The 14,565-nt window shown below is 36.8% G+C and overlaps 1 protein-coding gene across 1 annotated transcript in view; it reads left to right on the plus strand.

The window, feature by feature from the left end:
- Window positions 1-12,819, plus strand: part of LOC149807242 (putative peptidase C1-like protein F26E4.3) — a 113,130-nt gene extending 100,311 nt beyond the window's left edge. The window contains exons 7-10 of the mRNA XM_089963972.1: window positions 3,792-3,837; window positions 4,125-4,248; window positions 5,006-5,042; window positions 11,021-12,819. Of these exons, the coding sequence (XP_089820098.1) occupies window positions 3,792-3,837; window positions 4,125-4,248; window positions 5,006-5,042; window positions 11,021-11,290 (477 nt within the window). The 3' untranslated portion in view covers window positions 11,291-12,819. The remainder of the gene's footprint in view (window positions 1-3,791; window positions 3,838-4,124; window positions 4,249-5,005; window positions 5,043-11,020) is intronic.
- The last annotated feature ends 1,746 nt before the right edge of the window (window positions 12,820-14,565 follow it).

Genomic DNA, 14,565 nt, shown 5'->3' on the forward strand with positions numbered 1-14,565 from the left:
CTAGCTGTCTCACAGGAACAATATCAGAGGGTTATAGCGAAACTGATGACACACAATTACCAACTTGTTATTTTGCGAAAAAATGGAGTCTTTATGAGGAAATGAGGGCCACACGAGGCACCCGCTGGTGATGACTGGTCAGTGAGCTATGGACAAGAAATTCTTAGTCCAGCCTATGATTATTTAGAAGTCAGTAAGACTTATGAAAAAGGCTTAGATCATTTTTATTGACCGAAAATTAAAAGAAGTGTTTTTAAAACTGTAGATTGTATCATACTTGTCAAATGGAACGAAAGCCCAATCTGATGATATCTAAGACTCATATGCAGCCTATTCCTGCATTTGACGAACCGTTTAGTAGCATAATAGTAGACTGCGTCTGTGCATTTTCTAAGAATACGTTAGGCAACCAATACATGTTGACGATAATGTGTGCGTCCCTAAGAATTTCAGAAGTTATTTTTTAGGAATATAAAACCTATGACCATAGAAAAAGCTTTCGTAAAGTTGTTCCCACTTTTTGGCCTTCCCAAGTCTATCCAAACTGATCAAGAGTAAAGTTTTAAGACTGGAATTTTCCAGCGAGTTATGCATGAATTTTGCATCCAACAGTTTAAATCGTATGCCCATCAACTTGAAAGTCAAGGTGCTTTAGAAAGATTTTTATCCGACTTTGAAAGATGATTAGGCCATATTGCTTTGAAACAGTAAATGATTTGGACGAGGGTGTTTGTTTGTTGTTGTTTGCTGTTAGGAATCAGTTCAAGGGTCTTTTGGTTTTAGTCATTATGAACTTGTTTTTCGAAACACTGTCCTTGGAACATTGGAGTTATTACAAGAGTAACTAGTTACAACTGAAGAGTCAGAAATTAATCTTTTTCACTATGTCTCTAAATTCAAATACAGATTATCAAAAGGTTTTGAAGTAACAAGAACTAGTCTCAGGTCTGTTCAGTCAAGAATGAAATTGAGGTATAACATAAAAGGGATAGGAGTTTTCAGCTGTTTGAAACAGTTTCTTCAGGCTACGTATTTGGTTCTCATAACATTGAAAAGAAAGTAAGTGACTTAAATTTCATTATAAATACTCCTGGGAGGAGGAAACGACTTTCCACATAAGTTTGTTAAAGTTGTATGTTAACAGATGTAGCCCTGTAAATTATTCAAACAATTTTAGTTGTATCTGTTCCACACAGTGAGGATTTGAACGATGACTTAAAATCGGACTGTAGTGACTTTGATGTAATCAATCTTCACAGATTAAAAATCTTTGACGTTAATTAAAATGAGGGGAGTATTTATGTTTATCTATATTCTATGTATTCTTTTCATTATAATAGTTTTGTTTGTGAGGATGATTTGGTTAATGATCGTAGTTTTCACTTGAAAGAGTCATGCATCAAGTACGTTGATTCATTCATTAAATTCCAAGGTTAAGTTGTTATATAAGTACAAGTAAACATCGCATGATCCGACAAGGACACGAGGTTTAGTGAGGCCAAGCTGACCTAATTCTTGATTAGCTAGTGTAAACCACGTGACCCTGTACTGATAAAGTGATTTCGAAATATTAAGATGATTCATTCAAAGCCTCGTGGTACATTCTCTTTATTGCGCATTAGCATTCTATATAAGAGAACTAATACTTACAATTAGGCATTCTTATTAGTCTTAGAAGTTATTCAATTAGATTAATTCATTTTTTTAATTGAATCATTGTTCGGAATTACAGTGCTCGAAATATTCAGTTTAATTGGAAAATGCTCATGTTTTTTCTATCCAGGATAATTTTGCAGTAAATCGTCCCTGATTGTATTTATTTTACTCTGAATTAAAATCGTAATCCTAGCGAATCAAATAAAAACTGAGTAGTAAATTAAAATTCAAGACAATACTAATCAACACTCCTCAAGAATACGAAGGGGTTGATCCATGTTTAAGTCCATAGGCTAGCACTAACAATTGCAAAATGAATAGTCCAGAAGTTTATACCTATTAAGCTGGTAGTCAAAACTTTTAAAATCATATATCTAGTGTTTGAAAGGCTGTTAATTTAATATAAGGTCTATCGGTTTTGGTCAAAATGTTAACATACATTTGGAGTGTAACATATTTTCGAGCCATTTGAATGACGTTACTGTGTGTACTACTTCCGTCATGATGGCAATGCATCTTTCGGTTTGGTTTATATGCCTGACCAGCTTAATTCAAACTCAGTTTCAGACAATGCGCCTCAGCTAACATTTTAAAAAGTTTCTTTAAAAAAGACTTAGGTAAAATTGTTGATTTGCGCGTATTTGGCAAGATGCTATTACGCGAACACAGGTTATGGTACCAAAAAGACCTGTTTTAGTTTCCGGGTCTAATTTGAAAGCTCCAATGCTGCCGTTTAGCATTTCAGCTTTTTTCAATTTAATTTAAGTTTCGAAGGAAAGAAATGATTTGTTAAAAGCTTATTTAAAAAAATTGATTTGTTAAAAGGCTATCTGACACAGACCATTTTTTCAAAAAAATCAAGATGTTAGGTTTAAACGACTTTCAAAAATTTGGTTTAGAATTAAGAGATGCCACTACTTAATTCAGTCAACGAAGTCATTCATAATTCCGTTGTTTCTCGGCAGTGTTCCGAAAGTAGTGATGTGATACATTCGACAAATTCCGTTAGTGACTAATCTAACAGCAACAATATTCGCACGTGGCGTACACATGTGATCGAGAGGTAATGAAGAGACGCAAGCCCTTTTTAAATGAATCTGAGAAGAAAATTGTAGATAAAAAATATGATTCAGGCGAATATTGATGATCCGTTTATGTGCTGGAATACTTTGAAGGGTGAAATTGGGATGAAGACAGTCCGAAACAATACTGTTGGCTTATAATATTTACAACAGTGACGTCATTAAATCTTGTGCTACAGCTTTCGGCTGAAATCGGTTGATTCGCAGATGTACCTGATGAACATTGGATTAATTCGTATGCACGTGAAAAATGGAAGGGTTTCTAAGTTAGAGGGAGAAATTACATGGCCCATAATGTGATGAACCGTTGACATTATCTGCTTTTAATGAAAACCAACGATGTTTAGGACTAACAGAGTTCAATTCTGTATCATTCAGATGATTTGGCATATACGGACTTTTGCACGTAACGGCGGCATTGGGATTCTAATTTCCTAAAAGCTGCTTAGAGTTATCCCCCTTGCATGAACACTGCATGGAACAGGTATCACCGTTGCCTAATTACTAAATACACCGAATGTAAAATGCGGCCCGATCATTTATTTGCCTCTTACTGCCTAATGATCTCAGTTATATCTCCGCTATAGAGATGCCAAATACGAAAAATTAGGACAAGAAAGAAAACATGAAAGATAAAACAGTACTTTAGAATACCGAATCATTTGGAGAAAAACAAAAACAAAGCCAGGATATCTTTTTTTGTCATCTAATGTGAAATCGCTCGCATAAAAGTCTGAATTCTTTATACTTTAAAACCTGAAAATACGACCTCCGGGCACTCTACCCAACAAAAAGATCATCAAGTTACCACGTACTCTCTGATTATCATCTCTTATCAATCCAAAATTTACATTTTATCCTGAAATTCAACTCTAACAGCAGGTTTAAATTCATTCATAATCTTTATGTAGTTTGTCTTGATCCAGTCTACAAGGCTAGCGCTGTATCTTGTGCACATTCTATGCATTTATTATGCAAAAATGAGGAAAAATTTATGATCATGATGTATTCACATATCGCAACGATCTTTTTACTTATGCAATTTCTTTCCAGGAGGAAGACATCATGAACGAAATCATTATGAACGGTCCTGTTCAAGGTAAGTAATATATTATATGTATGGTATAGCCCAGTTTTACAGGAGCCAGTAGATCCATTATTATTATAAGATCAAATTTCTCGAACTGCCTTGGCTGTATATGTATAGATTCGAGTCCATGTTGCATGTCCAAGAATGCTTAAGAAGAGCTGATGACCAAAACATGATCCAAAAAGCAGATAGTAACGTCTTTACTTGGAAATGTTTGCGAATACTTAGTACCTGTCGAAAAAGACTTTAGTATTAATTGCCTTGGTTGAATGTATGCTATTTTCTCTCCTTCTCAGCATCTTTTAAGGTGAAGGAGGACCTTTTCATGTACAATTCAGGAGTATACCAGCACGCAAAACTGGGCGAAGATAATATGCCCTACAACCGGAAGAGGGAGTATCACTCCGTAAGAATTATAGGGTAAGCAAGCACGTTTTACACGTGTTACTATGTTTATACACACACCAGGCAGAGATGAATAGCGGAAAGTGCTATCCCCGGATACTACACGAGGATGCATTTTAATGTCGAGTGAAATTGTTTTATATTGATAAAGAATATTGTGATACAAATTAGAGAATTTGTTAGTTCGGTCCTACCGAGACTCGAACACAGGTTTACGGGTAAAGGCAACAATCGCATTGCCTGCACGTACCAATTACTCTTCCACCTCGATCATGCACTCATCCCCTATAAAGGATGGAACTTCCTCAAGTAAGACAATAGCCTACTATTGATAATTAGTTTCTATCAATATAGATGTAGTTTTCCTTAGGCCTGTGTTAAGGATGAGGCCATACAATATACACCATTCAATAATTTTAATGAAATGTTACAGTTAGGCCATACAATATGACCGTCCAATAATGCTAATGAACTATTAAAAATTAGATCATACAAAAGACTCCATTCAATATTTTCAATGAGATGTTAAATATTAAGTCACACAGTGTGCACCAGCAGTAATTTGAATGAAATGCTAGAAATTAGGTCATACAATATATACCTTCCAATAATTTTATTGAAATTTTAAATGAGATGCAATTAAATGTCCCATTGCTTAAATTACAAATTAGCTGCTGTTTTTTTTTAACTCGGATACATGTCGTACTGCTTACTTTCCAAATGAGCTGCAGTCTTTTGTGAACTCGAATTTTGTCTTCTGTTTCCTTTTCAGATGGGGTGTAGATGCAACAAGTGGACTGAAATATTGGGTAGGAAATTCATGATAGGCTTTATTTACACTTGTTTCTTGAGCACTTATCAAATGAGGCATTCACCATTATCAATACATAACGTCATGTGTTGTAAAAGCGCAACGTCCGAGACATAAGAATTTATTTCACAGTATTTTTTTAAACACTATTATGTGGTTTTAATCAATATAAAATTAGTATGTGAATAATGGTATCTTACATTTATGGTAATTTTAAATAAAATTTATGAAACTCGTCTAAAAGTCTTTTCTTTGTAAAAATGTTTTACTTGTTCCATAAATTTCATTTGAAATGAGCACTCGAGTAGTATGATAATAGCAGTTTGGGATTTTCGTTTTGATTTAGGTAGAATCCTTATACTATCCTGATCCCCAATGACTTTGTCATCACATCGCACGCACATACATGTGAGCTGCTAAACAAAATTACCATGACATGCCCCTCAGTGGGGTAGAAGACTTCAACCTAGCTTAGTAACCAAACAAACGTATATTACCATACTACTATACACGCTTCTGAGATTGTAACATAAGCTGTGTCGACATCAACGCTCGCGTAGTAAAAAAAACCCCACCAACCCAGTTCAACATAATCGGTACATCGACCGGTTACATCAACTGGATTGCGAGTTGTCTTGTTTAGCCAGTTCCTCGTCGATTTCTCGTTTAGTTTTACCAAACGATTAATCTGTCAACCGTTTCCCTGCTTTTGAACATCGTTTTTCCGTTAAACGTTTCATGATTTTTGTAGCAAAGCAGTTGAAACCATAGTATGTGTTACGAACTTACGTAATCCCATCCCAATATTTTCGCCAGTTTCTGACAGTGTTATATCCATTTCTCTTGTCGATATCAGATTTTTGATGGATGTATCGATTATAGGTCGTAGATCTTTCTGGTTGGTACCAGAAGTTGTTTTTGTTTTAAAGCTGAGCAGACTTTGCTAGAATCAGGCTGAGCTGATTCCATATATTTATTGGAATTCTTTCTTTTGCAGGAACGGAACTATACGGGCGTTGTATTTCCTCAATAATTTGTGACAGACGGTCTATATGTTTTATTGGCATTTATAAGCTTTTTACGTTTCAACAGATGACTGCATGTGTGCGAGAAGACCTCAGTGGTTTTCTGTCTCAACCAGCACCTTCACAAACAAACTCCGATATGGTAAGTATTTATCTTCAATAGCCATCCATCAAGTGCAGATTGGTAATTGGGCTGAGACTACTTTGTACCGCGAGAAGTTCTGAATAGACCAGTATTCGCAAATGCGGCCCTTTCGAGATTATTTTACCGGTTCCGCTTTCGGCACCAGTTACTGTCACCACATCAACAATTCCGATTGATGTTGCTTGGATAGTCGTCGTTATTGCTATTCCCACTACAACCAAACCAACGATGGTTGCCGCGAATGTTTCATTACTTTCATTGGCGACAATACACATGCGTGGCTCTATTGTTGATTTCATCAGCTGTTATGGGTCTCTCGTAGTTCTTCTGTTAATAATGTTATGGCGGAGAATAATTGCTCGACCATTTTGCCATATTATCTGCCAACCACATACCATTTTAACGTTACAATGGTCATGCAATCATAGACAATATCTACCTGGAAGAATATTTAAATTTTCAGCGATTATGCGTTCTTGGGGCATGGTATTACATTCGTGTAAAACCATTATGATTATGCTATAAAATATTATCCGAAATGATCGATTCCGTCTTCGCCCAAAGAATGTACACGGACGTGTGTCATTGTTAAATAACAGTCGAGATTGTCTCTTCTTGATTGAGTCAATAGACGCTTAACGTATTCCCTCGGGAATGTACCGGGGGTAGATTTGTGGATGAACTCCATATCATCGTCGTAGAAATGATCTCTTAGTGCTTTTATGCCTGGCTTTGAAAGTCGAGCCTAATGTTTTGGGTGGGTTCTTGGTTTAACCTCTGCGAGACCTCACACATTGACAGTGGTGAAAATATCACAGAACTTTCCATTTCGATGATTATATTTTCCAAGAGTTCAATGCTATAAACAAGCGGTTCGCTGACACCTTTTAGAGTACTTATTTGCCATGAAAATTCTCCTCCAACGGTCATTAGTGATGATCTTTTTTTGTTATCGTGAGGAATGAAATCGTAAACGTTCTGGTAGATCCTATGAAGGATGTCAAACATTCGTCCATAGCCACTGAGGGACTCAGCGAAGGTATCCAAAGGTAAGTTTGATTAACACAACGTTACCTTCAGTGACATCGGCACCATGCCAAATTGCATCGTTGTTTTTTCTTTTTTTCTTTTTACGAGTTAACGTGACTGTGTGTTTGGACCAGTACATTATTTTACGAACGTCTCTACAGACTCCAAATATTTATGAGACTGGTATCGTACAGGAAAGCTTCTCGCGCTCGTTAAGCTCTTTTCTATTGAGCTGCAAACCCAAGGATAAAATTAGCGCTAGGAAATATTAAGCCTGTTACAGTATTTATAGCTGCGGGGGCAACTGCATGGTCTCTATACTGTCATTTCGTAAGATGCAGATGATTTGCATGTTCCGTCGAGTCTTTGACCGACATCATATACGGACCATCGGATCTTGCATAATCTTCGCTGAATCTGGCGAATCGTAACAGATGTAGCAGTGTCAACTTTCTCTGATGCTTCGATTTACGTTCCGTCAATGAGATAATGTGCGCTGTTGAACGACTCCATGATGTCACTGTTGAAAAGTTATGCTCAGTTGTTGTCACTATATGCAGCATTGTTGTCTCTGCGTACAAACTTTCCTTGGACTTCAAGTATGCTTTACACGGAAGAAGGTACAGAGATATGTCATGTACTAGAAGTTATATTGGCCCATCCTGGTCGGGTGCGCTATGAACGTACGAAAATATTTGAATCTTGAACGCTTCAATCTCGCAATACAGGCGCGTCCATGTTAAATGCGGAATTGGATACATCTTTAAACGGAGCCATCATTTATATGTTATGGTTTTGTTTAATATCTCGTGCGAGAAAACCTTAATCAGTTTCGCATTATCAGACTTCAAGTCGTCGAATCGGCTATATGTTGTTGACCCGCTTCATTGATAATTTTACTTTGCAAGTGAATCCGGACTAAGAAATTCTGGAGCGTTATTAACAAAACATAACTGTGCAGGTTCATGCTGTACGTGTTAATATCTGGTTATTGTTGAACGATTTGCTGTACACATAGGGAACGATTATACGGACAGTCCACATTCATATTGGCGATAAGATCCTTTTAAATACAATCACACGTTGAACTCTTTCTGCTTTTTATGTTTTTGGAGCCACCAATCACGATTTCGAATATTCCTACGACTTTTTTATGTTGTTATACAAAAAGTGGATGATCTATAATGTACTCACTGCTGTCAAACACGTTTACAGGTGTAGTCTTCCCTGTGTTGGCGTAAATATGCCGTTGTGCTTCATAAGCTGCGTGGGTATTATGGCTACTTTATAATGTAAACAATCTCAACGGCATCTAATGCTCCAATAAGCGTCATCCACAGCAACATGGAAAAATAACTGACGTTTAGGTTCGGACAGCTGCAGTTCTTTGACTCGCTGATATCTTTCAGTCCCAACCTGGAAAAAAACTCATGAGCAGCAACGCAACAGGAAGCGGGACTTACCATGGCAATGGTCATTTTACAATCACTCGTCGATACGGTGGTGACAACAATGGAACGTTTACCTTACACACTCTTATAGGAATCTCTACATACGAGTGCATGAGCGATTGGAACAAGTTTGCTGAAACTCAGTTGACACTCATTGAGAAATTCCACTCGTCGTCTTCTCGCGAAGGTATTTCCGCCAATAAATACGCACACGCAAACAATGTCTGGTCCGCGTTTGGATGCCAACACCTTGGCTACTATCATGACCTGTATTTGAAAGCAAATATGCTTCTGCTCGCAGATGTTTTTGAGACTTTTCGTGATACAGGCGTACGCGTGTACAAGCTCGATTCTGAGAACTAAGTTTCGTCTCCGGAAATGGCTCGGGACGCATTGTTGTGTAAAAGCAAGTTTGGGTTGAAACTGCTAACTGATATTAATCAGCATCTGCTTATGGAACATATTCTTCACTACGCTTGCGCGAACGGTTAATTTGAATCACTAGACGATGATGCAATTAATGCCTGTTGGCCAGTTTTAGTGGCTAAGTGCATACGACGGTATAATGTAACAGCGACATCGGGTACTTCTGTGAAGTTGACATAGAGCATACAGACGTGTATCCCACGGCCACAATGATTATTCGCTAGCATCGGAAGAACTGTTTGTGCAACCGCGAGTGACTGCGCCATATCAATGAGAAATTACTGATGATCCCGGAAGCAAGCTTACAGAATGCTTCAAGTTTATGCTGATTCTTCGAACTAAAACAACTGTGTGGTACACTTCCGTATTTTGCATTAATATCTACGATTGGGTAGGAGTATTTGCTAAGTCCACCGAGTGTTGAAGTTTCGTCAGAACGTAGGTATGGCCACACATAAAAAATGAATACGAATGTATATACATACGCCCCAAATGAGTTTGAAAAAGATTCGTGTTTGTTATGGATAAATTCACAGTTGTAGATTGCATTCGCTATGTGCATCTCCTCTATACGTGCTAGTAATGTGACAGCGATCACGGAATTTTGGCATCAGTATAAAAAAGATCAACACAGATTTAGGAGCGAGTGGCCGCCGCAAACGCACGAATGTCTTAGTTGATCATAACCATATATGCAGCAGTCCTGGCCACGACACAACAGTGGTGACTCAGGCTGACTACAGCGTTGCAAAACCTGTATGGGATTTGTTTGGCTAGTTATGCTGTATTTTTACTGAACCTTAGGGGCATCCAAACATTAAAAATTTAAAATCCGTGTAAATGAGACACAGAACATTAATCTTCTGTTGCACAGATATACAGTTCAGAATGTTTAAGCTAGGTTCTTGCATAATTGCACGCTGTGGTTTTTCACCGATTCTGCTCAAGTAAACCTCATAGTTCGTGAGCAGCTGATGGGTGTAACGTCTACATGGACATTTACTAACCTCGTAATTACTATGCCGTAGAAAACCTTTTACGTACATACAATCATTCCACACCTCTGGTCCGTGTAACAATGATAAATCAGTATTAAACCGCCTGAATGTGTATAAGGATTGTTGAACCAGCTGCAGGCCTTTATTCCAAACTACACATTAACAGCAATATCAGGGCTAAGACGCTCAACGTCTTGACGTCGGTAACTGGTACTGGAAATTCAGTGTTATTATACTAACGTCATCTCAGGTATTGTTTGTATTTTTGTTGGTCTTTACCATTGGTCGAGGGATGCAGCACAGCCAAAAGCGACGATTCTAAGCATTTACTGTCATAATTTTCGCATTGGTTAATGTTAGTTTTAATTACGAAGGATGCATAATTCTCTGAGACGTACTTTGGTTTAAAACAATCTCTGAGCCGTCTAGTCTGTCGTTTGGCACACTAGGGGTTCTTCTGAGCTTGCAAATTCAAACAGCCTAATTGAAACTGACCACACATGTATGTTGGCTGTATCGTGTATGTATCTGTACTCGCGTAATACTCTTGTAATACTTTTATTTGTACTTGTCAAGTGGTCGAATTTTATGGTACAATATCACATATGTCTATATTAGGATGATAATATATGTGTGTTTAGTCACTGATCTAGGTTGAACTCGTCAATCCCACAGGAATATCCGCTGCCAGTGGCGCCTTCTATAACTGTTTGGCGGGTTAGCGCTCGCATACGCATGCATGCGTACTTGATGTGAAGACAAAGTCAATGGGGGTAGAAGGTTTTGACATGAATCAATAACAAATATCTCAACCGCTATTATCATACAACTTCTTGTGTATGCTCCTGTCTATGAGTTGCTCCCGGCCTAATTTAAGTTGTATTTTATATACATATTTCTAGCTGTGTGCCAATTCGTGGGGTCCAGCTTGGGGCGAAAGCGGATACTTCCGAATCCTTCGTGGAAACAACGAGTGTCAGATCGAATCATTTGTCATTGGTGTATGGGGGAAAGTTAGCGGAGATGCCGAACTAAGTCAGCTTTTAGAATCCTTTAGACTTGAACGACAACGAGAAAGGTTCCGACTGGAAGACCAAAATGGCCGCAGAAGAAGACATCTTAAGGATAAACTGCAGCAAAAGAAACATAGGCATCGTGGCAGCAATAAATAAAGCTACACCATGGCAAATGTTTATAGCATTGCTGTAAGTAGCTTTTTCAGTTTAGACACAGTATTTTTAAAATAATTTGATAACCTTGTTTACATTCAATTCGACTGCATAAGAGCTTGAGAGTGTTTTGGCTTCAGCGCAGAAAGAAATAATTCAAGTCACGGTGGAACTGGTATTGATTCGACGTATCGATTTAACATCCTGTAAATACCTGTTTTTCAAAATATTAAAAGTGAGTTTTCATTACTTAAGATGATTCCGTAACGGTTATATTGCAATTCGGCATATGGGCAGTTTTTTTCTTGTAGCAAAATAAAAGTCGAAAGAACTCTTACGGTATACTAGGTGCGTATTTAATGTCTTTTCTGCTTATATATATATATATATATATATATATATATATATATATATATATATATATATATATATATATATATATATATATATATATATATAGTTTAACTGACGCTACTGTAAAATGGATTTTATTACTAATTCTATATTGTCATACAAAGGCTTTGAAAGCAACACTTTTATCACACAGAGACTCTCGAGGGTTGATAATGACTGAGAAAGAAGCTAACCACGTTACATGTTTGATCATACTTATTACAATGGAAAGTCGTGAAAGCGCTCGCTTTTCTACATGAAAGTTTTAGTTCCTAAGAAACTTAGTTTGATCTGATAGCAGTATAAGTAAAAATGTAACTTAACCAGCTTTCACCAAATGAGAGGTACGAAATTGTTCAACGCTTCTTGGTTTCCGTGATAATTTTTATTTTCAAAGTTGCGCAATGACTTGTAATTATAATATTATATATTCTATGGTGGTGTCTCTAATATATTTTCGAGACCCCTTTCATCTTAATGATTAAGCTTATATTTCTATCAGGGTGCAGATTTTTATTTGCCAAATAATGATTGTTGAGGTTAGAAGAAAATGCCTCTGTTTACACCCATAGCTTTTACTCTGTAATAATAGAATCCCGAATTTACCAAAATGGATTAAGTAAAATGACTGATATGGAAATGCTCATTTGTATTCTTGAGCCGGCAATTGTTTAATTCTACAAAAGCTGATATTATCTAATCCAGTGAAAACTTATCCTAGCTCAGACTAAGAATATTGTAATTGCCCCTTTTTGTTTCAAGTTTTAAAGAACAGAGTTGAATCTCTTCCGCGTTAAAAAATGCACGGATGAATAGTGCAGAGAACTGTCGATGTAATTTTTATCTAGCGCCCAGGTACGACAAATAACTTAGTTCAATTTATTTAACGCCCAGGAAAGACAAATAACTTAGTTCAATTTTAAAATGGAAATATATGCTTTATATTATGACCCAGTTACAGATGTAAAATAATACTCTCTTATTCATCATATTGTGAATTTCTATATAAAATAAATGCTGAATTTCTTGATTTATGTTGTTTAAACGTGTGTGTATTATATATACATCTTAAATTGCTATCTACGTGCCTATTCATTTTACAACGAGGCATCTTGCATTAAAATCTGTTTATAGAAGTATTTCGGTGTTGTAATTTCATTTGCTTGTCGTTGGACTGTTCAGTCCGATCAAAAGACGGCTGACATAGTACAAAAATTCTTACTTGTACGGCACCTTGGGCATATATATATATATATATATATATATATATATATATATATATATATATATATATATATATATATATATATATATATACATTAAAGAATCTTGTGCAGCAGAGAGGGTGAACAGACCATTTGCTGGAAAGTCCACTTACGAAAAATAAAGCTTTCTACGAAAATGAAAAATACATGGGTAATAACGTCGAACCGAAGCCTCTAATCGACTAAGATTTTCTCAAATTGGGTTAGCTCATTTTGTTACTTTATCTTTGTCGTTTGTTTTCAAATTTGTATGTGGGGTTAGTTTACCCGTCGGACACTTATTTGTGGTCGCACCCTCTCTGCTGCTGTAGTGTGTGAGTAACTAAATCATTCAATAATGTAATCTTACACAGCTAGATTAGCTCGAGAGCGACTCGAGGCAATTAAGAAATATATTCCTGTTCGTTGTGCTGTCAAAGAACAACTACAAGCTCGCCAAGAGCCTCAGGTGGAATTTGCAGAAGGCTACCGAAGGAGTTCTGGAGGCTACTGAAGGTCTTCTTCCTACGTAAGAGCAAACCGCTAAAACAACTGGAAGAATAGCAGAAAGAACTAAAACAAAAAAGATTCTACAAGAACTTCCAGCTGAAATAGCTGCTGCTCAACCACAATTACAAGAAGAAATACAACAAGTACTTGAGAGTATTGTCAAAGTCTATGACGAGGTCGGTGATGCAAAGGAACTTGTTACGTCAAAACCACCAACCCGATTTACCGAAGAAGGTCATAGAAAACTTCAAGAAGACGTTGTAAAGGTTGTTGCAACAAGATATCCAAATTATGATAGATTATTAGATCAAAATACCGCCAGTCTTTTAGGAAAGAACTGGGTTCCTATTGTATTTCGAAAATATCAAGGTGTACCTAGAATCACTGGTAAATATAAGGATAAATTTGCAGAATTTGAGAAACAAGTTGAAGAAGCAAAAAACAAAAAAAAAAAAAAAGAAAGAAAAAAAAGCCATTACTTGGAGATATATTATTCTCCAAAACATCGCCGTTCAGACCACCTTGTATTGATGAAGAGGAAGATTTGCAATTTAAAGAATTCAGACGAAAGAGGGAATTGCGTTCAGCAAGTTTGAAAGAAGCAAAATGAGCAACTGGAAGTAGTCTTGTTACTTGAGAAACTGGTCTTGTTACTCCATGTCCTTACCGATGTTAATCGACTTGAAATTCTGATTGGCGGAAGACGAGCTGGTAATAATTCCCCAGAAATCATCAATGGAGCAGCTGCTATTTGTCAACGATTATTCACAGGCGGTATTATGGATATTAATATTTATCGGTCTCTCATCGATGAAATCGCTGATGATTATCACAGTGATTAAGAGTATGCAATTAAATACAATTACTAAAATAATATGATCATACGTAATGCTCAACGTAGACCTTTAATGGTCAGAGTGATAATTTCGCGATTACCAACATACAAAGCGTTCTACGGAGATAGACTCGGTGATGTTGTTTAGGGTCTGTTTAGAAGGATAGCCCCAGAAGCAGTACCGATTGCAAAGCAACTGGGAATGAAAGCTATTGACATTGTTCATGATAAAGGTATTGGTGCTGTTGGTGATGTTGCTAGTAAAGCATTCTCAGCAATTAAGAACATACTAGCAC

The sequence above is a fragment of the Sinohyriopsis cumingii genome, chromosome 1 (assembly GCF_028554795.1).
Source record: "Sinohyriopsis cumingii isolate HCF-2022 chromosome 1, ASM2855479v2, whole genome shotgun sequence".
Lineage (NCBI taxonomy): Eukaryota > Metazoa > Mollusca > Bivalvia > Unionida > Unionidae > Sinohyriopsis > Sinohyriopsis cumingii.